Source organism: Dendrobates tinctorius, unplaced genomic scaffold (genome assembly GCF_039654945.1).
Source record: "Dendrobates tinctorius isolate UK_male_01 unplaced genomic scaffold, ASM3965494v1 ptg000103l, whole genome shotgun sequence".
NCBI classification, from domain to species: Eukaryota; Metazoa; Chordata; class Amphibia; order Anura; family Dendrobatidae; genus Dendrobates; species Dendrobates tinctorius.
In genome coordinates this window covers 42351457-42378620 of record NW_027361771.1, presented here as the reverse complement: position 1 = coordinate 42378620, position 27164 = coordinate 42351457, and the positions used below count along the sequence as shown (strand labels likewise).

General features: G+C 47.6%; 1 protein-coding gene across 1 annotated transcript; it reads right to left on the bottom strand.

Annotated features, from left to right (window-relative positions):
• Positions 1–5616: 5616 nt before the first annotated feature.
• Positions 5617–26837, bottom strand: CCDC86 (coiled-coil domain containing 86). The gene is made up of 4 exons (XM_073588291.1): positions 26362–26837; positions 23820–23949; positions 8978–9052; positions 5617–8539 (listed from the first exon to the last, which is right to left on the bottom strand). Exons 1-4 carry the CDS (start codon positions 26820–26822, stop codon positions 8381–8383), a joined length of 825 nt encoding a protein of 274 aa, XP_073444392.1. The 5' UTR covers positions 26823–26837; the 3' UTR covers positions 5617–8380.
• Between the last annotated feature and the right edge of the window lie 327 nt (positions 26838–27164).

The window sequence follows — 27164 nt, the reverse complement described above, 5'->3', positions numbered from 1 at the left end:
GCCCTTTGTTGGGGAAGGGATTTACTCTTCCCCCGGGTAGTGTCAGAAATGAGCTGGTCCAGTTTCTCTCCAAACAGGCGACCAGTTTGATAAGGCAGAGAAGTCAAAGATCTTTTGGAGATGGAATCTGCCGGCCAGTCGTGGAGCCATAGGGCCCTTCTAATGGAGACTGCATTTGCGGCTGCTTGTGCAGCGCAATTGGCGGCATCTAAAGCGTCCACTACAAAGTCTCCTGCGTGAACTATCTGCCTGGCGACGCTGACTGCCTCCGGAGGAAGATTGCTATCCTGGATGGCAGTAACTAACACCTCTGCCCAAGCGGCCATAGCCTTAGCCACCCAAGTCACCGCGAAAGATGGAAAAAGTGCATCTCCAGAAGCTTCAGAGACTGAGCGAGCAAGGTAGGCAATCTGACGATCAGAGGGGTTTTTGACTGAAGAACGTTCAGAAACGGATAGGAGCAAGACGCGATATAGGAGGATCCACAGAAGGGGACTGTAACCAATCCTTCATTAGGTCTGGCGCAAAAGGGTATTTAGCCTCAATAGGCTTTTGACTTGAGAACCATTTATGTGGCTGGTCCCTATGTCCCAATGCTTAGACTCTGGATGGCTGGCAAAAACCCTGCGCACACGTTTAGTCTTTTTAAAAGAAACGTGTTCCGGAGCGGGAGTATTCTCCTCATTCAACTTCAGAATCCTGTTGACCGATTCTATAAGAGAATCATGTGATTCTTGGTCATTTGGGGGACTCTGAGGTACTGACGTGTCAGACTCGTATTCAGAGTCGTGTTCGCTGCGAACATTAGGGGAGGGAGAGCGAGAGCCAGAGCTTGCAGATGCCGAAGCGCAGTCGTGACTGGAGGACGCGTCATGGGTCCGCTTTCTGGATACCTGACCATCCCTGGAACGAGTACGCCCCCTGCTGGTGGATGATTCCCGGCCGTCGCTAGAGCCCTCCTCGGTCGGCGAAGGCGTGTTCTGACTTAAAGAGGATTCCCAGAGGGAGTCTATAGCCTTGGTCAGTGACTCCACCGACTGACAGGAACGCAGCCCACTCAGGGAGACTAAATACAGGGGTCCTGGTGGCAGCGGATGGCGATTGAGCACAAGCCGGGACACAATCCGTGCATAATGGATTAGTTTGGGCACTGGGTAAGGCAGTCTTGCAAGTGGTACAAGAGGTAAAGAACGCAGTGTGGTTTTTAGTAGCCCTTTTGGCTTCCTTAGTTTGACATAGTGCCCCTGAAAGGGTTACAAGCAGAGCCTGGGCTGCTGAGGTGAGAGTGCAGAGCAGGGGTTAAGCTTTCTTGCTACGGCAGAAGCAGCTTACCCACAGTCCTGATGCTGTGTCCACAGGAGGAATAGCGGTGGCCCTGCACCGTCGCCAGGTGCTGTCAGTAACTGCGCGCCCCCCCAGCCATCCCAGAGCAGGGTGAGGTAAATAACATGGCCCCCGAGACTAACAGAGCTCTTCTCGTTCAGAGCGAGAAGCGCCAAGGACATGGGCGGCGGCGCTATGCAAAATGCGGCCTAGTCCGGCAGAAAAGCCGGGGACTAAATTTCTGGGCCCTCCAGCGCTAAACGCCGGCTGAAAGAAAAGAACAGGGGCCGTGACGGGGAGCCGATGTACCGCCGCTCACAGTAGGTCAGCGCCTCTCCCAGGGACCAGGACCCGACCCCATACCTCCAATCCGGTGCTCACGCAGGCAGCACTGTCCGGGACTTTCCAGCTGCAGATTTCATCCTCACGGGCGATGTAGCAGAGCCGGAGGAGTTCTTAAAGGGCTATACCTCAATCGATCCTCCCTATGGGCAGGGGGATGGCGAGGCCATGGGGTTAATTTAAGGCATCAGAAGCGCTCCTCACTGTGGTTGTCCGTGCGGGGAGATCGGGACCGTAAAGGAACCATCGCCCTGAAGAATCAGGTATGCCCCAGTCGTCGCAGGAGAGGGTACGGGGAGGTATACTCCGCGTTCTCGCCTGTTGTTGGTTCGGGGGAGAGCGGACCCTTGAAAGGAACCGTCGCCCCCTTCACTCCGTTAATTTAAAAATGTACAGAACACTCAAAAATTGAAAATAAAAACGGTAGGGTCTGTAGCCAGACCCAAGTGCCTCCTACAGACACTAAGCAAGAACTGGGGAAATCTCAGCCAGCAAGAGGGTGTATACGGCAGAGGAGTTAACTTTTTTCTGTGTTCACTTAGTGTCCTCCTATTGGCAAGCAGCATAACACCCATGGTCCTGTGTCCCCCAATGAGACGTAGGAGAAATTATTTTTTCATTCCTATTACTTTTGGGATATTGCCAGCACTTGTTTTGCCATCCAGCTTATCTTATTGCAAGATGATTGTGAACACCTCAGCAGGGTTTTTATAGTGCTTTGAAGAAAGGACTATCATGTAACCTGAACGCTGCTAACTTATTCTTCTTCTTATTATTCAGTTGATTTCCGCAATTAATGTGGTCCGAACCGCTACACGCACACTCCGTTGAGGCGTCGTTTCGAAGCCAGCATCCACGAGTGGTGTGCTAAGTATTTTTCGTGTCGATCGGATTTGTAGTTTATGCGCAATTTGCGTTTGAAATTTTTTTTTCCCGTCATTGGAATGCATTGTCTCAATGCATTTCAATGGGAAAATTTTGCAACAGTCGTGAGGCGATTCAAATTTGAGGACCAGTTGCAGCAGTTAAGCTCATTGATATGCGCAGGCAGACCCAGTTACTATGCCAACGCCTACGAACTTTACATGACCCCACCAGGACACAGTTTCTGCCAGATAATATCAGCTCTTAAAGCGAAACCCAAAGCACAAATGCAAATCTAGCTTCATCACATGACGCATGCCCCTGAGAGAGAATGTGCGCCAAAGTGGATTTAGAAGCCCAGTGCGCCAAACTGGCTCTTAAAGGGCCGGCGCATCAAAACGAGTCTTAAAGGGCCAGCGCGCCAAATCGAAAGCTGTGACCCCAGACTCCAAATCGGAGGCTGAGTCACCCGGCCCTTCAAAACGGAGGCTGAGCCACCCCGGCCTCCAAAATCGGAGGCTGAGCCACCCCGGCCTCCAAAATCGGAGGCTGAGCCACCCCGGCCTCCAAAATCGGAGGCTGAGCCACCCCGGCCTCCAAAATCGGAGGCTGAGCCACCCCGGCCTCCAAAATCGGAGGCTGAGCCACCCTGGCCTACAAGGCCTCCAAATCGGAGGCTGATCCACCCCGGCCCTTCAAATCGGAGGCTGATCAACCCTGGCCTACAAGGCCTCCAAATTGGAGGCTGAGCCACCCCAGCCTTTAAATCGGAGGCTGATCAACCCTGGCCTACAAGGCCTCCAAATCGGAGGCTGAGCCACCCCGGCCCTTCAAAACGGAGGCTGAGCCACCCCGGCCCTTCAAAACGGAGGCTGATCCATCCCGGCCTCCAAAATCGGAGGCTGACACCCACAGTTAAAACGGATCCTGAGTTGAAAGTCTTGCAGGAGCAGCAGGCAAGTCTCTCTTTAAAGGGGCAGCCCAGGCACCATTTCAAAGCACTATCTGTACTTCCTTCAGGAAATACACATCTAGCTTTTTTTATACTTTCCTTTGTTAAATAAGGATTGGTTCAGGTGATCACCTAATCAGAAGCACATTAAGTAGAATGAGGTGTACTCTGGTTGGAATTCAACCGACACTGGAATGGAATGGCTGTCAGACATGTAGAGAAGCTGATTTTTAAAAAACTGTGCCCTTCCCCAGAGCTGTATGTGCTCTGCAGAATATGTGGCTGAGAACCACTGTTTGAGCGCATGGCAGAACCCAGAAGGGAAGGAGCACCATTTCACTTTTGGAGCACAAAAGTGGCTGGAATCAAGAGTGGTCTATGCTGTGCCTAAGCAGTGTAACTCCCCCCCGACAAGTGACCCCATTTTGGAAATTAGACTCAAGAAACTTATCTAGATGTGTGGTAAGCACCTTGAGCCCCCAGGTGCTTCACAAAAGTTTATAACTTAGAGCCGTGAAAAAAAAAATTAATTTTTTTCCACAAAAAGGATCTTTTTGCCCCAATTTTTTATTTTCACGAGGAGAAAATGGACCCTGCAAATTGTTGTGCAATTTCCCTTGCGTATGCCAATACCCCATATGTGGGGTTAAACCACTGTTTTGGGGCACAGCCGGACTCGGAAGGGAAGGAGCAGTTTTACATTTTGAACACAAAATTGGCTGGAATCGAGAATGGACACCATTTTGCCTTTGGAGAGCCCCTGATGTACCTAAACAGTGGAAGTTCCCGACGTGACACTAAATTCCGGCACGGCTCAGAAGGGAAGGAGTTACACTTTAGAATGCAAACTTTCATGGAATGGTCTCAGAGCATCATGTCCTGTTTTGAGAGCCCAAGATATACCTAAGCATTGGAAAATCCCCATGTGACCCAGTTTTGTAAACTAGAGCCCACAAGGAATTTGTCTAGATGTGTGGTGAGCGCCTTTAACCCCCATGTGCTTCACAGAAAATTATAACGTTAAGTCGTAAAAATAAAAAAAGGGAAGTAGTAAAGTTTTGGAATGCAGACTTTGATGGAATGGTGTGCAGGTATACACCTCAGTAAACTTGTTGCGGAAGTGATCAGTGACCGAAGTCAGTCAAGGTTGCGGTCATCTCGTGGAGGACAACATGCATTAACATTGTAATGCCAAAATTTGCGGATGGCTTCAAAACTTTTACGAGTCACGGCCATGCGGAACACTGGAGTGTTGGATAAAACATCAACACTCCAATATTGCTAAAGTTTTGCCTTCTTCACTAACCCCATGTGAAGAACCAGGCCCCATATCATTTATACTGCGTCTAGGGTACAGAACTCCAGAAGCCACTCCCCCACTAAAAGTACCAAACTGTGGATGGAAATTGTATGCACTATAGAATGGTGACCTGCCGAAAGATTCTTGGCGATGATTATTTATCGCAAACTCAGCCAGCGGTAAGATGCCCAATCCTCCTGGTTTTCAGAGACAAAACACCTGAGGTAAGTCCCCAAATTCTGATTAGTGCGCTCGGTCTGTCCATTCGACCGAGGATGGAAAACAGGAAAAGAACAGCTGCACCCCCAGTCGAGTACAGTACGCCTTCCGGAACTTAGGATTAGGGGACCTAATTTGTTTCTGACACCGCATTGGAGGGAACCCCGCAAAGCTTCACGATCTCATTAACAATAAGCTGAGCAAGTGCCCTGGCATTTGGAAGTGCCGGGAAAACTATGAAATGCACCATTTGGAGGAGTACATTTTTTCTTTCCTCTAGCAATTTCAAATGGATTTTTTTAATGAATATTAGCATTACAGTAAGACAAATGTATTATATTCACTGTACATATGCGATCATGTTGCAGCGCAGGCACCACCACCTGCCTGAAGGTGGTTTTGTTTTTTTTCTCCAAGATATATATATATATATATAAAAATATATAAATTAGGGGGCAAGCCATTGAGGGATCAGTGACCTGTCAGAAGCCATACACATGATTACCTAATTAGAGCACCACATGAAGACCCCCCCCCCCACAGCCCCGCTCCAGAGCACCAGCATATCATTAACTCAAAACTGAAAATAAAGATTAAACATGAACCAGAAGACGGATTTCATCAACCAAGATATACTGTAATTTTAATCATTGTTCCCTTTAAAGGCTTTAATGAGAGCATGAAGAGCCCTAAAAGACTGTTTGATAGTACTAGTACTTAGATGAAAGAAGGGGGAAGATGGAAACAGAAAAATCCTTTATTTTGAAACTTTTATGGAGCGGCGATACTTCTGGCTGTGTGGAAAGTTTTTTTTTTTTAAACTTTGTACCAGATTTTATTAAGCCAATTAGAATAGTATATACAGCACCAAGTGCCAGCGAAATAATTAATAGGGAAGTTACATGTCAGTCTGTGCTGACAGAAGACACGAATCTGGGGTGCCTGGTCTTCCTTAAGCTGGAGTCACACATAGCGACTTACCAGCGATCCCGACAACGATATTAACGTGTCAGGATTGCTGGTAAGTCACTATGTGATCGCTGGTGAGCTGTCACACAGACAGCGTCACCAGCGATCAGGATGCCGAGGTGAGGAACGAGCCCGGGACCAGCGGACAAGTGTACCTGCTGTTTCAGTCCTCCACCAGCAGAGGGCGCACCTGTATCCCCAGCCTCTCCTGGCGGCATCCTGCTACCTCCTGGTCCCCAGCGTTTGGCGGCAGGTACACATTCGGCGGGCTCCTGGTCCCCACCGAGAGGCGGTGGCACCCATAACTCGCTGGTAACTAACTTACACATCGGGTATCCAAGGGACGCGTGTCCCTTGGATACCCGATGTGTACGTTAGTTACCAGCTTATCGCTGGTCTCCCGCCTGTCACACGCAGCGATGCGTGCTGGCCAGCGGGAGATCAGCGACGAAAAAAATGTCGAGAGGTTTCTTGCAGCGATCCCGGCGGGGGGGGGGGGGGCGGTCGCTGATCGCTGTCACACACAGCGATCTCGCTGGTGAGATTGCTGTTGTGTGACAGGGCCCTTAGGTTGTATGCCTTGACTATTAAACAATAAGGCTATGTGAACAAGTTTTCTTTCAGGATGGTTTTAGACCGGACCCTCTTACCCATTCTAAATAAATATATGCACTGCAATGTCACTGTTCACATGTTCAGTCTCTTTGAGCTGCTTTTAACTTTTAGCTTCTTTTAACTGCTTCAAGTTTTAGAAGACATGTAGCAGTTAAAAGAAATGACCTGACCATTCTTCACGTGGAATCGCCCTGGAAGCCACTCACTATTTTATTCATGAGGAGAAAAAAAAAACCACACACTGCTACAAAAGATGCTTCAGGTAACACAGAGCTTGTGTATTCCTGAAGGGTCTTCTGCTTGAAATACTTGACTGGTACACACCAGCGTCTAAAGATTTTCATGTGCACATAACCCAAGACTAAATTAGGAGAAATACCCAAATATAGGTGTGTTCACACTGAGGGAGACTTTTAGCTGAGTTTTTGGAGTAGAAATTCCAACTGTTTGGGGAGGATTTTGGGAGCACTTCCATTGTAATAACTCTGGAAAAAAATAAATAAATCAGTGGAAACATACCAAGAGCCTCTTTGTCTTGGTAGAAGTAGTTCTTTGTTTGCACCGCGGTGAAGTCACTGTCATAGACAGGGTGGAAAGATCTAGGGCTCCCTCTAAAATCATTAGAGTTGAGCGAATTTTTCAATATTCTGTTCGATTACAATTGCTGGCAAATATTGTATATGCGAACGCCACAGGAGTTAATGGGAGTAGAAATGATCGAATACGTTGGGAAACGATCGTCAAACTTAAATTAAGCACAAATAGTGTGCCAATATGGTACGAATATAGAAAATTCAGACTTGGCGATCGTTTCCAAACATATCTGATCAACTGTAATAATCATGACAGAATTAGCACTACCTTTAGTTATGTGCAGACAAAAACAATGCGTTTCCGTCAAGAGATGCTACCTCTATGTGGCGCTTTTCATTTTTTTTCCATCTGATGTGTTTTTGATAAATCCTTTGGTAAAAGCTTAAGCGTGGGGTTTCTTTTGCAGTGGATTTTCTCACTTTTTTTTTTTACAAATCCATTAAGCAAAGAATGAAACTGTAGTGAAAAAAACTCCTACAATATGAGCAAAATAGAAAACGCCAGGTGTTTTGTTGTACACTTGTTGACTCTCCTAGGATGGAGTCTAAAGAATGGGCAGGTCACTTCTTTTTAACGGATTTGTGAATCTAATTAAAGGGAATCTGTCAGCAGTTTTTTTTCTATTCAATCTGAGATCAGCATAATGTAGGCATAGAGAGCCCGATTTTAGCGATATGTCACTTACTAGGATATGTGCTGCAGTTTATAAAGTAGAGGCAGAAAGCCTAAGGATATATTACTTACTAGGATGTGTGCTGTAGTTTCAGTACAATCAGTGTTTTATCATCAGATTATCACTGCGTGACTAGGTCTCAGATGCAGCCAGTACAGCTAATGTTTGTAACCCCACCCCCCCACTGATTGGCAGCTTTCTGACAATTCAGTATAGACAGGAATCTGTAAGTCAGTGGTAGGATTATATAAGGATTCTATCAAAACCGTAGACTTACTCCAAAAGACTTTAAAAATTGTGCACACATACCCTTAGAATAACTAGTTCAGAACGTAGTTTTAAGTACTTGTAAGGCCAGGGTCTACATAAACCCAAAAGTCTCTTATAAGAGTAGATCTCAGGACAGTGACAAGTTACATCTCAATGCCATGTGTGCTCCCCTGATTACAAAACCGCAATGGCTGATCCGCATACTGTGTACGCTCCGGGTGGTGTTTCTGTCCAACTCTGATGACCGAATGTATTTTCTTCATCTAGAAATGGCCTCCTTTTTTTCTGTCCCCTTGGAAGATGCACTCTTTTTCTGAGGCAGCTTCTTCCCAGCTTTTGACATCATCAGGGTATCTCTCTTCTCTATGCTGCGCAATTGCTTCTTGCGGGCCCGTTTCAATTTAGCTGAATTTCGGATCTAATAGAAGAGAACATACATTTGGTTAGCAATAAAGTACAGAATCTAACAGACATTTACACAAAAAAGTGATGGCTGCAGTGACTATTCTATACTCTGGCACATTAGAATCATCGATTTTTCAGCCATTTAGGGTCCATATTCATCTTAAATGAACACTATATGCAGAATATATAAAAAAGGTTCACATAAAACTGCAACACAGAAGTAATTAAGCCCCCAAAAACTAATTTTGCAAGAAGAATTTTGCATATACATGGTATATTTATTCAAAATTTATTTTTTTTTTTTACAGCTAGGCTTATGTAATATGTCCCCATGCAGAATATAAATAATAACAGTATAAAACTATTGTGAAACTATGACTGACGACGAGACAAAACCAGCTGCCTTTCTTTCTTAACATTGCAATGCACATGGACAGCAGAGACCACTTACCACTTGTACCACCTCAGCTTTCCTCTCATTTTCCAACCTACGCCTCAGGTTTTCTTCTCGACGCCTCTTTTTCTCCTGTAAAAGAAAGAAAAAATACATGAAAATTTTCTGTGCACCATCTTGACAAACTTCATCAGTGCAGCGTAGGATATTAGGGTAAGCAATTGTATACCCACATAGATTTTGAAGCAAAAAATGCCAGTGGTGTTTTACTGAAGTGTCATCTTTGGCGTCTTTTTATTCATTTTTTGACGCCCTTTCATGTTAATTCTATATATAAGATATTGGGGACTTTCAAGCAGTAGCCAACTAAAGAATGGGCATGCCACCTTCTTTTAGCAGCTTCACGGCTTTCGAAGCTGAAGCAGCTAAAAGACTCTCAGACAGAACATGTCGTTTTTACATTAAGGCCTGTTTCACGCTTCCGTTTTTGACCATCAGTCAAAATCCGCCGTTTTGCAAAAAAACGGATCAGCCATTTTTTTTGGCGGATCCGTTTCTTTCCCTATTGATTTGCATTACCGGCGGATCTTGACGGATGGCCATCCATTTTTTTGTGGATCTGTCAATTTTTTTGCGTCCGCTGACATGCCTGGACGGACCATGTAACGTTTTTTTTGCTGCAGGATCCGCATTTTGTTGGCAACAAAAGTCCCATAAATAAAGGGTATGAGGGAGACAAGGGACAACCCAGCTCCAACACCCTAAACGCAAGCTCAAAACATACAATTATTAGGAGAAGAAACACAAGAGCACGCAATAAATTCCATATAGAAAAATATAAATTTTTATTAAATAGATAACAACAATATAAAATGGATAGCAGAAGATGTGCTCATGGATAATTAGGACAGTAGATCCCATGTACCGACCAAGTCCCCCCAGATGGAAAACAAAGTGAGTATGTATCAAGATCCTCAGATCATATCATAGATCAACGTACCACCCCAGCAGATATAAAATACATAATCAAGGTAGCGGTGACTGATAATGCCAGTGCCAATACACGCTAACAGCGAAAATCAAAATGCTGGTGGAAGTAGGAGAAAGAAAACCAAGTGGGTATGTGTCATGGCCCTCAGGTCATGTCACAGATCAAACTACCACCCCAGCAGATATAGAGTAAATAATCATGGAAGCGGTGACCGATAATACCAGTGCCAATACACACTGCCAATGAAGATCAAAGTGCTGGTAAAGATAGTGGATCAAGTAGATAACAACTCACCAGGGAGGGGAAGAGGAAGGAATCCAGCAGTGGGGCCTCCGACGCGCGTTTCGCGACGTCCCCCGCCGCTTTATCAAGGAGGAAAGTGAATAGGAAGGTCCCAGTAGGGCCTTCAAATAGCCCATGACCCCGGTCACGTGACCAGCGTCAGCCAATCAGAATGGCACAAGCGGCGCATGCGCCGGGGTGTCTGCAGGTCCTATGCTGCAGCCCGGCGTCCACACACTGCGCATGCACCGGGACCCGAGGCAAGGCGCACTGTGTTAGAGGACGCCGACCGCAGCACGGCGATGCGCACAGCCACACAGAAATTAAAATAGGGCACAATGTATGTGATCCCTGATCCAGAATTCCATGTCAGGGGCCCAGGATTGTGTAGAAATAAACCCCATAATGTTAGAGGCAGCCATGCTGTATATAAATACTGGAGACACTGTAGACAATGTACCAAAAAGCCCCCGTACAATATTATGTATATAATATAGTAAGATGTAATTCCATACTAATTATAATAATTGAACATAAGATCATTAATACATAAAAAGTGGAATACAAAAATATATAACAAAAGAAAAAAGAACACCAAGTGTACAGCATGTTGCATGGTGTTCGACCTATAGAAATATCCATAGGTGTTCTTGATTGCAGACAAAAGACAATCGGATCCGATATATAGGGCTACTTGAAGCGAAACCGGGACATATAAGGTAATACTGAAAATAACAAAAGATATATGTCAGAATTAAAAACAATAAGAATAAAAGAAAAATTAATAAAAACAACCACTACAGGAAAACATAGGAAATATGGAGTCCTGCGGGAACCTGAAACAAGCTAGAGAAACCATATTACAATAACTTCAGATTAAGTCTAAACGAGGTAAAAGGGGGGGGGGGGGAAGGCGGAAAGGGGAATGTCACATTAAATAGAATACTGTGAACAACAAGGGGTCAAAAAAAAAGGGGGGGGGAGGGGAGACCATCAAATTTTATTGGGTCAAGTGGAGTGTCACAAGAATGGAGTAAAACTTAAGGACTCATTCAGTCCTCTGGGTCTCATGGTGTCCAATCGGACAATCCATTTTACCTCCATTTGCCCAAGAATCTTTCTATGGTCCCCACCCCTTATGCCCATATGCAACGCATCAATCCCCCTAATTTTCAATAGGCCTGCTTCACAGTTATGATGGGCCCGGAAATGTCTAGGGATGGTTTTAAGTTCAGTGGGATCAGATACAGTCCTGGCTGCGCCAATGTCCCGCACGTGTTCACGTGTCCGCACCCTCAGCTCTCTCGTGGTAAGGCCCACATAAATTTTGGGGCACGGACAGGTTGCGTAGTAGATAACATTAGACGTACCACATGATATCCGTTGTCTGAGTGTAAATTCCCTTATACCATCAGAGGAGCTGAAGGTGGAACAGCGCAGGACATTAGCGCAAGCCAGGCAATGTCCACACTGAAAAGATCCCCAGACCGGGCCACTTGTCCCAAAGAAATTTTTGGGAGTGGGCATAGTGGCTCCGAACCAGGATATCCCTCAGATTCCTGGATCTACGTGGCGTCATAGAGGGGGAATGTCCCAGGGCTGGTTCTGTCTCCAAAATGGATCAATGTTTTTGTAAAATAGTGCGCATATTGCGCCATTCATGATTGTATGTAGATATGAAGCGTATGGGTCCATCTCTATCTTGTCTGCCGGTCCTCGTAGTGGGTTGTAGAAGACCACTACGCGGGGTACATCTTGCTCGATCGTAGCCCCTCTTGATACACCTACGGCTATAGCCCCTTTTGAGAAAGCAATCACTCATGTCTTGGGCTTGTTTTTCAAATCGATCATTGGTGGAGCAGATGCGTCGCATGCGAAGGAACTGTCCGACCGGGATGGCCCGCACAGTAGCCGGATCATGGGCCGAAGATGCATGTAATAAAGAATTGACAGAGGTGGGTTTCCTGAAGACGTCCGTCTGGATACGCCGATCAATGTCGATCTCCAGGCGGACGTCCAGGAAATCCACAACCCTGTCATCATGCTTTTGAAAAAACTTCACACTGCAAGTTATGCTCCTGGGTCCCTGAACAACACTGAAAGGGAGGCAATTCGTGATCTGGAGGACTTGCTTGCTGAACAGGATGGTCCGTCTACGAGTAAGTTTCCCCCCTCATCTGGGCCTAAATCCACTAGGTTCCCCCCCTTGTCGCTGTGTCCCTCTGTGGATATCTTTACCAAATTGGTGAGTGAGGATTTTAAAAAATTATCCTCGCGACGTAAACTGGATAATCTAACCCATAAACAACGTTTGGCGATCTCCCAATTACAGTTATTGGAGGATGTTGTATTTAAGCCTGCTGATAAGGGGGGGGGAACGTAGTGGTATGGCCCAGCCTTAAATATGAGAAAGAAGTGTTTCGACAATTGAGGGACCCAGAAACATATCAAAAATTACCCTCTGACCCAGGGAGTCGTTTTCTACATGAGCTTAGACTAATCCTGGAGAGGGCATTTGAGAGCGGTGTCATAACTAAAAGGGTCTTGGATGGCTTGGTAGTAAAATTCCCCAGAACCCCCACTTTTTATCTTCTACCTAAGGTCCACAAGGATGCCCTTGACCCCCCAGGGCGTCCTATCGTGTCGGGGATTGGCAGTATGTGTGAGCCCGTATGTCGTTTTATAGACTTTTATTTGAAACCATTAGTGGAAGCACTGCCATCCTATATACGTGACACGACGGATGTCCTGGCACGGGTTGATGGCATCCTTGTGGAACCGTCCACTCTTCTTGTCACTGCCGATGTAGAGAGTCTTTACACATGTATCGATCACTCGGTTGGAGTTGATGCTGTTCGCCTGTTTTTGGGGGCCTCCGGCCTGGATGTCCCGCTATGTGAGCTGGTCCTTGAACTGGTCGACTTCATCTTAACCCACAACTTTTTTGTTTTTAAGGACCAATTCTACCTACAGAAGCGGGGCACGGCCATGGGGGCGGCCTGTGCGCCTTCGTACGCCAACCTCTTTTTAGGGGCTTGGGAGAGGAATCTCTTTGGCGACGGGGGCCCGCGGGACGCCTCCCATGTGCTGTGCTGGTACCGCTTCATAGATGACATTTTATTTTTGTGGGATGGTGGGGTCGACCGGCTCGGGAACTTCATGAGGTCGTTGAATGTCAATAATTATAACATTCGTTTGACATATAAGCATGATGACAGGGTTGTGGATTTCCTGGACGTCCGCCTGGAGATCGACATTGATCGGCGTATCCAGACGGATGTCTTCAGGAAACCCACCTCTGTCAATTCTTTATTACATGCATCTTTGGCCCATGATCCAGCTACTGTGCGGGCCATCCCGGTCGGACAGTTCCTTCGCATGCGACGCATCTGCTCCACCAATGATCGATTTGAAAAACAAGCCCAAGACATGAGTGATCGCTTTCTCAAAAGGGGCTATAGCCGTAGGTGTATCAAGAGGGGCTACGATCGAGCAAGATGTACCCTGCGTAGTGGTCTTCTACAACCCACTACGAGGACCGGCAGACAAGATAGAGATGGACCCATACGCTTCATATCTACATACAATCATGAATGGCGCAATATGCGCACTATTTTACAAAAACATTGGTCCATTTTGGAGACAGAACCAGCCCTGAGGACCGCCCTGGGACATTCCCCCTCTATGACGCCACATAAATCCAGGAATCTGAGGGATATCCTGGTTCGGAGCCACTATGTGCCCACTCCCAAAAATTTCTTTGGGACAAGTGGCCCGGTCTGGGGATCTTTTCAGTGTGGACATTGCTTGGCTTGCGCTAATGTCCTGCGCTGTTCCACCTTCAGCTCCTCTGATGGTATAAGGGAATTTACACTCAGACAACGGATATCATGTGGTACGTCTAATGTTATCTACTGCGCAACCTGTCCGTGCCCCAAAATTTATGTGGGCCTTACCACGAGAGAGCTGAGGGTGCGGACACGTGAACACGTGCGGGACATTGGCGCAGCCAGGACTGTATCTGATCCCACTGAACTTAAAACCATCCCTAGACATTTCCGGGCCCATCATAACTGTGAAGCAGGCCTATTGAAAATTAGGGGGATTGATGCGTTGCATATGGGCATAAGGGGTGGGGACCATAGAAAGATTCTTGGGCAAATGGAGGTAAAATGGATTGTCCGATTGGACACCATGAGACCCAGAGGACTGAATGAGTCCTTAAGTTTTACTCCATTCTTGTGACACTCCACTTGACCCAATAAAATTTGATGGTCTCCCCTCCCCCCCCCTTTTTTTTGACCCCTTGTTGTTCACAGTATTCTATTTAATGTGACATTCCCCTTTCCGCCTTTTTTCCCCCCCCTTTTACCTCGTTTAGACTTAATCTGAATTTATTGTAATATGGTTTCTCTAGCTTGTTTCAGGTTCCCGCAGGACTCCATATTTCCTATGTTTCCCTGTAGTGGTTGTTTTTATTAATTTTTCTTTTATTCTTATTGTTTTTAATTCTGACATATATCTTTTGTTATTTTCAGTATTACCTTATATGTCCCGGTTTCGCTTCAAGTAGCCCTATATATCGGATCCGATTGTCCTTTGTCTGCAATCAAGAACACCTATGGATATTTCTATAGGTCGAACACCATGCAACATGCTGTACACTTGGTGTTCTTTTTTCTTTTGTTATATATTTTTGTATTCCACTTTTTATGTATTAATGATCTTATGTTCAATTATTATAATTAGTATGGAATTACATCTTACTATATTATATACATAATATTGTACGGGGGCTTTTTGGTACATTGTTTACAGTGTCTCCAGTATTTATATACAGCATGGCTGCCTCTATCATTATGGGGTTTATTTCTACACAATCCTGGGCCCCTGACATGGAATTCTGGATCAGGGATCACATACATTGTGCCCTATTTTAATTTCTGTATGACCGTGCGCATCGCCGTGCTGTGTGCGGCTCCATGTTGCGGTCGGCGTCCTCTAACACAGTGCGCCTTGCCTCGGGTCCCGGCGCATGCGCAGTGTGTGGACGCCGGGCTGCAGCATAGGACCTGCAGACACCCCGGCGCATGCGCCGCTTGTGCCATTCTGATTGGCTGACGCCGGTCACGTGACCGGGGTCATGGGCTATTTGAAGGCCCTACTGGGACCTTCCTATTCACTTTCCTCCTTGATAAAGCGGCGGGGGACGTCGCGAAACGCGCGTCGGAGGCCCCACTGCTGGATTCCTTCCTCTTCCCCTCCCTGGTGAGTTGTTACCTACTTGATCCACTATCTTTACCAGCACTTTGATCTTCATTGGCAGTGTGTATTGGCACTGGTATTATCGGTCACCGCTTCCATGATTATTTACTCTATATCTGCTGGGGTGGTAGTTTGATCTGTGACATGACCTGAGGGCCATGACACATACCCACTTGGTTTTCCTTCTCCTACTTCCACCAGCATTTTGATTTTCGCTGTTAGCGTGTATTGGCACTGGCATTATCAGTCACCGCTACCTTGATTATGTATTTTATATCTGCTGGGGTGGTACGTTGATCTATGATATGATCTGAGGATCTTGATACATACTCACTTTGTTTTCCATCTGGGGGGACTTGGTCGGTACATGGGATCTACTGTCCTAATTATCCATGAGCACATCTTCTGCTATCCATTTTATATTGTTGTTATCTATTTAATAAAAATTTATATTTTTCTATATGGAATTTATTGCGCGCTCTTGTGTTTCTTCTCCTAATAATAGGATCCGCATTTTATAGTGCGCATGCCCGGAGGAATGAAGTCAGCCGGAAATTTAACCCTGAAATCATTTCTGGTGGACAGAAAAAAAATTCTCTCTCTCTCGGGCTGTGGTTCCTTTAAAATTCTTCATTCATCGGATCCGTCAAAAAAACGGTCCGGTGGCATCCGTTCACATCAGTTATCAACGGATCCGCTTTCTGCCTGAAAAATATCAGGATTTTAGTTGCTTACCGTAAAATCTGTTTCTCAGAGTCTTCATTGGGGGACACTGAAACCGTGGGTGTGTGCTGCTGTCACTAGGAGGTTGACACTATGCATGAAAAAAAATGCTAACTCCGCCTCCGCAGTATACACCCCTCCGACCGGCTGTAGGACAATCAGCTAGTGAAAAAGCAGTAGGAGGAGACATCATGTAAGTCATCATATATTCATTACACATAAAATCATGGGAGGGCGCTGTGTCCCCCAATGAAGACTCTGAGAAACAGATTTTACGGTAAGCAACCAAAATCCTCTTTTCTCTTTCGTCTCACTGAGGGACACAGAAACCGTGGGACGCCCAAAAGCAGTCCCTGGGGTGGGAAAAGACAAACTTCCTTCAGGCCGGAGAACTCACCACTGCCACCTGCAAGATTCTTCTGCCTAGGCTGGCGTCCGCTGAAGCATAGGTGTTATGAGTTCATTTTCTCCTTCACCTCTGATGTCTGATGAACTCCCTCTGCTGGTGAAAGGAGGTAGTGAAATTGATCTGGATGGGAAGAACCTGTCATCTGAACAGGTGGAGTGTGATTGGACATCCGGAATTTCTGAGTGGATATAAGGCAGCCGACGCCCTGCAGTGTTGCTGGTGATCCTTTCTGCTCTGAGCTCTGGCATCCAGTTTAGTTCCTGTCTACTGAAAGCTAAGTTTTTGCTCTGCTATTTTTCCATGAGATTTTGTCTGTTTAGTTAGTGTTTGTGTTCAGCCTGCCCTGGTTGGGATGGGCTGAACTCCATTTTTGTCTCTGATCAGTTGATCTCCTTGCTCTGTCTTCAGAATATACCTGAGTGCTGATATAGCGATTTTGAAGTCTAGTGACTTCAGGGCCTTTTCTATCAGACGTGTTGGACATTATTTTTGGCAGGTTTTTTTTGCGTGATTGCAGCCAGCATCTTTTCTGTCCTTTCCTATCTAGTTAGTTGGGCCCCATCATTTGCTCAGCCTGTCTTTCTGTCTGCGTTTTCATCGACAATACATGTTGGGGGCTGTCTATTGCTTTGGGGTCTGCTCTGGGGAAGTTTAGATTTCCCCTTTCTTTCTTTAGGCTTATTTAGCTCTCCGGCTGTGACGAGGGGTCTAGGGCACCGTAGGAACCCCCCACGGCTACTGTTAGTTGTGGTGAATAGGATCAGGGGTCTGCAATCCGCTATCTACCAACCTCTCCGGTTTTCTGGGCTTAGCTTGTGTTTTTGTTTTTTCCTCCTCCGGTGACTCATTCATAACACATAGGTATGGACCTTATAGAACCTTGAAAAGGCATGCACGGACGACCATGTGGAAGCCTTGCCCAACTGCATGGCTGATGCCCTGTTGTGTACCGCCCACGAGGCGCCCATCGCCCGGGTTGAATGGGCCTTGACCCCAGCAGGGAACACCCTGTCCTTCACCCAGTAGGCTTCCAGAATTGCCATTCTGATCCAGCGGGCAATTGTTGACTTAGAGGCCGGCAGGCATCTTCTCACCACAAAGAGCAAGTCCGTCTTCCTGAAGGGAGCGGTCCTGGCCAGATAGATCCTTATCGCCCTGACCAGGTCTAGCTTATTCAAAGAACGCTCCAGAGGATGGGTTGGAGCAGGAAAAAATGACGGAAGGATTATATCCTCGTTCAGGTGGAAGGCAGATACCACCTTGGGAAGAAAGTTAGGAGGAGGCCGCAAAACAACCTTGTCCTGGTGCATAATTAGGAATGGAAGGCGACAGGACAATGCCGCCAATTCTGAAACCCGCCTAATAGAGGTGATGAATACGAGAAATACCACCTTCCAGGACAACAAAGACATGGGAGCTTCTTGGAGGGGTTCGAAGGGTGAACCTGTCAAGGCTTCCAAGACCAAGTTAAGATCCCATGGAGCCACAGGGGGATCTGTAAGGAGGGGCCGCATGTGCCACTCCTTGCAGAAAGGTCTTAACCTGTAAGCGGGAGGCCAAATTTCTTTGAAAAAGAATAGAGAGAGCAGATACCTGGCCTTACAAGGAACTTAGGGCCAAACCGCCATCTAACCCTGCCTGGAGAAAGGCTAGGACAGATGGCAGGGAACAGGGCATAGGTGTGATGAGATTAGACTCACACCAGCCAAAACAGGCCTTCCAGGCTCGATAATAGACCCTGGAAGAGGAAGGCTTCCTAGCCTGAATCATTGTATTAATGACTCGGTCCGAAAAACCCGCTGCTCTCGGTATTGTGGTTTCAACGGCCATGCCGTCAAATTGAGCAACCGAGAATTCAGGTGGTAAAACGGCCCCTGAGCCAGGAGATCTTGTCTGTCGGGGAGTCTCCAGGGGGTGCCTGTGAGAAGATTGATAATTTCTGCGAACCAGGCCTTCCTGGGCCAGTATGGGGTGATCAATATGACCGGCACCCTTTCCGCCTTGATCTTCTTTAGCAGTCTGGGCAAGAGAGGAAGGGGAGGGAACAGGTAAGGGAGTCTGGACTGTGTCCAGGGAATGACCAGCGCATCGACCCCTATTGCTAGAAGATCGCGGTATCTTGAGACAAACTGTTGGACCCTCCTGTTCTGTCGCGATGCCAAGAGGTCCACATCTGGAGTCCCCCATAGCTGGCATATCTGACGGAACACGTCCTGGTGTAAGGACCATTCTCCTGTCGCGAGCCCCTCCCGACTGAGGAAGTGGCGGCCGTGTTGTCTGTGCCGGGAATGTAAACTACCGAAATTGCCGGAATCGTGGTTTTTGCCCAGTTGAAGATTCTGGATACCTCGATCAGTGCCCGGGGACTTCTGGTTCCCCCTTGGTGATTGATGTATGCCACCGCCGTGGCATTGTCCATTTGAATCCGGACTGGCTGGTTGTTGAGGTATCTTTCCCAATGTAGAAGTGCTAGAAAGACTGCCCTCAGTTCTAGAATTTTGATTGATAGTGAGGATTCTTGCCTCGACCATCGTCCCTGGACAGTTAGGTGGCGGAATACTGCACCCCAGCCCTGGAGACTGGCATCTGTAGTTACTACCTGCCAGTGGACAGGGGGAAAAGGCCGACCCAGATGAACAAGGGGGGAGGTCAGCCACCACTCGAGGGACTCCATGGTTTGAATGGAAGGAAGGAAGGGGCGATCCAGCGAAGAGATGGACCTGTCCCACTGAAGGAGGGTGTTCCTCTGCAGTATCCTGGAATGCAACAGGGCAAAGGGTATTGCCTCTGAAGCTGCCACCATCCTTTCCAGGATCCTCATGGCAGCGCGAAAGGATAGAAGCCGGAATTTCAACACAGAGCGAATTCCCTGCTGGAGCGTAATCCACTTTCTTTCTGGGAGAAAGACCCTCGAGCGGCGGGTGTCGATTATCATCCCTAAGAATTCTAGGCGTTAGGTGGGATTTTTCCCTGGTTATGATCCAACCAAACCAACACAGCATGTTTAAAACTACAGGTAGATTTTCCTGGGCCTGAGAAAAGGAGGGCGTCTTGACGAGAATATCGTCGAGATATGGAACCAATATTATGCCCCTGACCCTTAATATAGCAACCATCGCTGCCATAATCTTTGTAAAAATTCTGGGGGCTGTTGCCAGCCCAAATGGCAGGGCCACAAACTGGAAATGCTGCTTTTGGACAGCAAAACGCAGAAATCTCTGATGTCCCTGAAAAATGGGGAAGTGTAGGTAGGCGTCCCGGATATCTATGGAACATAGGAATTCCTGATCCTCCATAGACGTAATTACCGACCGAATCGATTGCATCCTGAAATGGCGTAAGTGGACCCATCTATTTAGACTTTTGAGGTCTAGTATGGGACGAACTGAGCCATCCCTTTTCGGTATCACAAACAGGTTTGAGTAAAAGCTGGTGAAACGTTCCTGCTCGGGACCGGGGACGATTACTCCTGCGTTGAGGAGAGAGTCGATTGCGACAAAAAAACCTAGAGCCATAGCAGCGTCTTTTTATGGCTGCGAAAGAAGCGATCTCGCGGAAGCGCGTTGAAGTCTATCTTGCATCCTGTTGATACTACCTCCTTTACCCAGATATCCTCTACTGAAGTCTGCCAGACATCTCTGAAGAGAAGGCGGCCTCCTAGTCTGGGAGAGGTACTGGGAAGGGAGTTGGACTCCCTGTTGGCATCAGGCTGAAGCGGTTCTGCCCGGCCTTGACCTGGTAGCTCTGCTGTTGGAACTGCAGGAATGCCATGACGGGGTGGCCCAAAATGATACCTTCCTCCTATCTCTCGGAGCTTGTGACCTCAGCGGGCCCTGAGCATAAGTGCCTGTCGCTGGGGTATGGCGAAAGGGCTGAGCCCTACATTTGAAAACATATCGACAAGGCTTGGCCTGAGGGTGAAGGAAGCTTGTACCCCCCGTTGCATCCTTAATGATTTGATCTAACATTGATCCAAAGAGCCGGATGCCCTGGAACGGCAGATTGGTCAGTGATTTCTTTGAGGACAAATCAGCCCGCCAAGCCTTTAGCCAGACCGTCCGCCGGACAGCTACCATGTTACTGGATGCTTGAGCTGCGCAAGACGCAGCATCCAGGGCTGCTGATACCATATACCTCCCGGCATGAGAAATTTGATCTGCGAACTCCGCTAGTTCTGCTGGTGGGGCCCCGGCCGATATGCCCTGTCTAAGCAGTTTAACCCATTCTGTAACAGACTTAGCTGCTCAAGCTGGACACAATGTAGCGGCTGCTGCCTCAAAGGCGGATTTTGTCAGGGATTCTATCCTCCTATCATTGGGATCTTTTAGGGCTGCCCCACTGGCGAGTGGGAGGACTGTACTGGTAGTGAGTCTGGACACTGGTGGGTCCACCGAAGGGGAGGCAGTCCAGTTGGCAGTGAGATCCAGAGGGAAGGGATATAGAATCGCCTGGTTGGGTTCTCCCTTTCCCTGGCCAACACTTCCTCAAAATCCTTGTGGGAGGCGAAGACCCTAGAGGGGGACTTATGACGCTTAAATGAGAAAACCTGATCATTAGGTTTTGATGTGGCGTCCCCAATGTTAAAGGTCTCATTGACTGCGGCAATGAGGCCCTGAACCATATCCTTGACCTGGGACTGTTCTGGCCTGTACTCAGAACCCTCCTCTGAGTGTGTCTCTGATAATGCTTCGCCGGATTCCGGGGATGAGGACGGCCAGAGGAATTCTGGCGGAGAGATGGAGAAGGGGACCTGGGTTGATGGTCCTGTCTAAACCTTTTAAGGCCCCTAGAAGGCCCAAAAGGAGGCTCCTCTCGTGCTCCTGTGTCTACTGGAGTCTGAAGTGGCAATCCGTTAAGCACCGTTACCAAGGTCTGTGATTCCATGATAAGGTCGGCCACGGACTTAGATAAGGAAGAGGCCCATCCTGGACACTCGCTGTCTCCCGTGGCGATGGATGGTCCCTGGGCGGCAGGCAAGGTGGCTTCCTCCTGCTCCAGGGGTAATGTGTGAGCTCTGATAGGCAAAACGGAGGGCTGCACCTGCTCTCTAGCGTGACACCGTAGGTCTGCAGCAATCTGAGCAGAGGGTGAGGACTGACCTGATGGAAGCCTGACATTGCATTTGGTACATACAATATTTGACCAAGGTCACTGAAGCGGAGGAGTGGGACTGCTCTCCCTTGGGCATACTGACAGGTTTTACCTGGTGCCGATCGCCGGGGGTAGAAAGCGGAGTGAGGGAGCAACCTGTAGAGCAGTACTCACATACCCACGACCTGTGTCCCCGCCGCCCGAAGGCTGATGAGGGAGAGAGAGCGAGGTGAACAGCCCTGCTGCTGCCTAGAAGCCTTATGAAATCCCCGCCTGGAAGTGGTGGGCTAGGCCCTGCTCAGGCCTCCTGGAGCACCAAGATGGCGCTGCTACAGGAAGAGAAAGCCGGGGGCGGAGCCTGCCGGGAGCCAGAATCTGGCGTCGGCCGTGCTGGGCTCCTACTGGAGCCCAGGGCCATAACGCTGCCACGGGAGGAGGCTGGAACCGCACTGCACCACGTGCTTGAAAGTAAGTGTTGGCTCTTAACATAAGTATAGAGCCCTGGGCTGTAAGCCCGAGCTGATTACAGCGATCATATTCAGCCAGAGCGGCTGGTGAGCATATCATACAACGCTGCAGCCTTTTACCTCCAGTTCACCCTGTAACAGGGGTCGGTTACCTGCATGAAAAGATTGCTGTCCCAAACGTTTTCTGCAGGGCGTCTCTCTCGATCATCAGGCTCTGGTGGGCGAGTAATGGGAGACGAAGGTCAGGACCAGGAGCTGCCACTTGAACACGAGTCCTGTGTTAGGGGATAGGGTCCTGCCCGTGGGATTTATGAGGATACGGGGTGGCAGTACACGCCGTACTCATGATCCTGGTGTGGGAATACAGATGTAGTAAATCTACTCTGTATCCCTCCATGGTTACCTGAAAAGGAATGACACACATTGAGGTAGGCATGGGTCTGCGAAAGACCCCTGTCCACCTCCTGCTGACACTAAGCAAAACTGATTGTCCTACAGCCGGTCGGAGGGGTGTACACTGCGGAGGCAGCATTTTTTTCATGCATAGTGTCAACCTCCTAGTGACAGCAGCACACCCCCACGGTTTGTGTGTCCCCCAATGAGACGAAAGAGAAAGACAGTGTACACATATCCTTACTGATCTCAGATACATGACACCAAGTACACAGTGAAAAAAATCACCAAATAGTACATTTTACAGATTTTTTTTTTTTTTTTTTTTTAAACTGTAGAGTAAAAACTGCATGAAATGAAAAAACCCATGCACATAAAGTATGCATTTCCACTTCAATTTGCTACTGTTTCCTGATATGGTTTTCACTCGAAACACACGTTTATGCGACATGCTTCACACAAAAACTAAATGGTAAACCCCATAGACAAAGATTAATGGTGGCAAGTGTCACACTGAAGAGCTGACTGACAAATTATTGTCATAAAATACCACTGTTTTCACCAGTTAGATTGTGAACTATCTGATCTGCTTTCATATCCATTGGTTATCGGTAGGAAAGCGTTCTCTGGATTGACGAATATTGCTTCATTTTTCGGCAATCTGATGAACAACACTGTTTGGGGGAAACATGGGGGGGGGGGGGGGGGCTTCCTGTCCAAATTTTACTGCCCAACATAAAATTTGGTGGAGAAGAATCGTGTGAGACAGCTTTTCAGGCTTTGAGCTAGGCCATTTCTCAGACACTTGTGATGGTCAATTATCTACATAAAACTCAGTTTTCTCCTGATGCCATCTAATAAGTCAGTAAAGGACACAATGAGTCATGGCTCCTGCTACTCATCTAGTCCGGCCTTAAGCCCCCCTTCACACATAGCAATATCGCTAAAGCGTCACCGATTTTGTGACGCAACAGCGATATCGCTAGCGATCTCGCTACATGTGACACGTACCTGCGACCTGGCTCCCCGCTGTATATCGCTGATCGCGCGAGAACGGAATGTTCCATTTTCTCATCGTCGGCTTTCTGCTGGCGCCGACGAGCATCGCTGCGTGTGACAGGTAAGTGTCGACCGCCGAATCGCTGGTGAGACCTGCCTGTTTGGCAGCTCACTAGCGACCATTTAGCGATGCACCAGCGATCCTGACCGGGTCGTATCGCTGTCGGGATCGCTAGTGCATCGCTAAATGTAACGGGACCTTTAGACAGATTGTCTCACCTCTTTCTCTCGCTGCTTTTCATCCTTCAGTTGTTGGGCTAAACTTTTGAGTAACTTTTTCTCCTGCCTTTGTTTCATCTTCACCTCCCAGGAGGTGCACAGTGGGCGATCTCTTACCATGTTGGAGAACCTGGTAGGGAAAATTTAAAAAAGAGTAACAACATTTTAGCTGTAGCATATTAACATTGCAATGTCTACAATACATTATGGTACATGTCAGCTTATTTTGTGAACAAAAAGAAACTTTTATCTCAAGGGCCAGATTCCTACAACCATTCGCTTCCTGGACTTGTAATGAAAGTGTGAGCTGACAGCACAATGACTCATGCTGCCTGTGTCTTACGCCTGCGTGTAGACACTGAAAAGGCTGCAGCGTTTCAGACAATACACACCTTCAAAAGCTGACAGGGTTCCATGTGTCTTGAGTCACTGGTCCTAAAGGCAGGTCCCTGGTGGCTTCTGCTGGTCCTCATACCCTAGACCAGGGGTCCCCAACCAGTAGCTCGGGAGCCACATGTGGCTCACGGTCCCATGAATTGTGGCTTGTGGCTTGGTGCATTAGCTCCAGGTCTAGCAAACAGGTATGAATAGAACTTCTCAAAATGGTGAATTTTGTGAGTAGCCCTGCACAGAAAAGCAGATCTGGATGCACATTTACTGGGGTTTAGAGAGGATTTAGGTATGGTATGCTGGAGGATGGTACTACCTGTTAGAGGAGGTTCTTAAAGCTGGATACGATAGTGTGTTGGGACACTTTGATGAGAGAATACTGAATGGGGGTATTGTAGGAACAACCCATGGAACTCGGTGTACTTCTTTGGAATGATTTATGTGGAAAGGCTTTGGTTATGATTATACCTGTAAAGGGGGCTTTGGTTGACACTACTTTGAGGGAGGTGGGAGCTGGATGTGGCTCGCGACCCTCTCTCAGTGCTGAATGTAGCTCCTGACCCTCTCTCTAAGCTGAATGTGGCTCTCAAGGTCACAAAGGTTGGGGACCACTGCCCTAGACTGACATGTTTGTTTCTATACATACACAGATAGAGACCCGTCAGTCAAGGGGAGCTGGGTGGAGAAGTTGCTGGGACACGTTGTCCACGAATGGCTTGTAAAAGTATATTTTCTCTGGAATGCCACAGTTTCCTAGAGTAAAACATACCTGGCTACAACACCACAGCAGGTCTCCGATTTATGGACAGCATGAATCTGCTGTCATGTTCACATTAGACTACATTTCCGAGGAATTTAAACTAATTTATGAAATGCTCTGAACTGTTAAAAAACCTAGATGTAGTGCTACTCGCCCTCATTGATCCCTTGGAGCTTCCATTTTGATTCTTAACCAGTGCGTGCTTCCTGGTCTCATCCACAATCACCACAAATGCCCACAGTGTTTGGCAGAGTGGGCATCTCCGGCACTGTATTCAACAATGTAAGCCACTGCGGAGACTTTGGCACAACGATAATAGGCAAAAACACTTAGGTAGAAAAAATCATGAACTTTATAGAACCATTAAAAGAAAATGATATTAAAAAATGTGTGGATTTTATGCAGCTTTATTCCTGCGCAAAATTTTTTACTGCAAATACTCAGGTGCTGGCACGAAAACCGCTACATAAAATACACACGTTTCTGAATGAGTGAAAATCGCTGCAAACATATGAAAGAATCCACATGCTGCAAATTTGACAAACGGATGGTTCAAAGGCAATAATAATAATAAAGCAACATGTTCATGACATGTCTGAAATTTCATTCTCTCTGGTACTGTAAAACAATGCGTTTTTCCGCAGAAAAATGCAGCGTGTGAACAAGCCCTAAGGGTATTCAATCTCCATCCACCCAGCCCGACTGACATCAGGTCAAAGAGATCCATGTAATAACGTACGTACATAGTTTGGTTTGTATAGCCTTTACTAAGAATAAGTCATCAATTATAAATCTTAGAGAGGAAAAAAAAAAAGTTTTTTAAAAAGGATTATTCAGCCTTTAAACTGATGCCCTATCCTTAAGATTTCCCATCAATATCAAACCAGTGGCGGTTTGACTTGGCAGCCCTGCAATCAGCTGTGTTATGGAGCCCTGCAGCCCTTCTCAATGTTTATATCAGACTGTAGGCTGGTTCGTATCGTCCCAAGCCATAAATCCAGACGCTCCAGTGACTGAGACAACGCTGCAACACCCTGCACCAACGTCCCAGGAAACTGCAAACAGTTCACCAATCGATGTGAACAGTGAAAAGGCTTCTGCACATGTAAAAGCACTGCTGCCCATCAGACCGCTGATGACAGAGCGTAGGACCCTGTCAGGTTTATTCACACAGGTGGGATAGTGGTTAGGGACGTTATTATTGTTAGCGCTAAATAAGAATGCCCATAGCTCTAGAACGGGATGGGGATCCGAGAATACATAAGAATCTCCCCCCTAGATACTTAGGAGAGCAGCAGGGGAAATGGAAGAGCAAAAGCTGTCCCCTGTCCCAATAGTGCAGGCCACCATCTACCAGTGGGTCAGCACCATGTTACCCACTCATCTGCTCACCTCTTCTTGTTCTCCTTCCACACTCTCCCAGACTTCGGCCTCCCCTGTGGGGTCTTGTGAGCCGTGGCAGGGGCCCCCCTTTTCCTCTTCAGACCTGGCTGCTCCGTTCCTCGCCCTCCTTTCTTCTCCTCCTGGAATCCGTCCACTTGCACAGATGTCATGGCCTCCCTTTTGTCGTGCCCCTCTTGTACCATCCTCCCTGCCTCTTCCTCCCCCTGCAGCACGGCTTCTGTGGGCTCCTCCAGTGTATGTGCAGCCCCCTGAGCTCCCCTCAGCACTGGGGCTCCGGCGGTGCCTGGCTTCTCTCCCCTTTCCATGACTCCCCTCAGATAATCGTTACCCGTCGGCTGTCGCTGACACTGACGATTTCCGCCTACTCTAAGCTCCCAGCCTCCACGTGCAGGGTCCTGGTGGACGCGCTGAGATGACGTCAGCGGGCGCTTCTGGAAAGCTGTTACCATAGAAACCGGCGAGCCCGCGCTATAAACACAGAAGATGGCGCCTTAGGACTCGTGGTGGTGCCACATGTCCCGAAGACGTCATATGTAACGTCTTCTATTACTGTCAGCCCCACACATAGCTGCTGTGGTAACATGTCCGCTTTATCCTTCTGATTACTGTAGACTATCTCCACAGGCAGTGAGAGCGTCCCCTATGACAGCTTGTCACCAGGGTCACTGCCGCAGACGGTGACCAGTCAGAGCGCCCCCTTCAGCATAGTAGTATTAATGCATGCCGACTTTACCAAAGAGGCCAGGGAGCTGGCTGGTACTTTTCAGCCTGGGGGGAAATCACAAGGCAGT

Bases quoted from the DNA above. Each gene is read 5' to 3' on its own strand.
- CCDC86 (XM_073588291.1), bottom strand. From the start codon at position 26,822: ATGGTAACAGCTTTCCAGAAGCGCCCGCTGACGTCATCTCAGCGCGTC. The intron at 23,950-26,361 runs GTGAGCAGATGA...TTTCCCTACCAG, and splicing joins TGGAAGGAGAACAAGAAGAG to GTTCTCCAACATGGTAAGAG. The intron at 9,053-23,819 runs GTGAGACAATCT...TTTCTTTTACAG, and splicing joins AAAAGCAGCGAGAGAAAGAG to GAGAAAAAGAGGCGTCGAGA.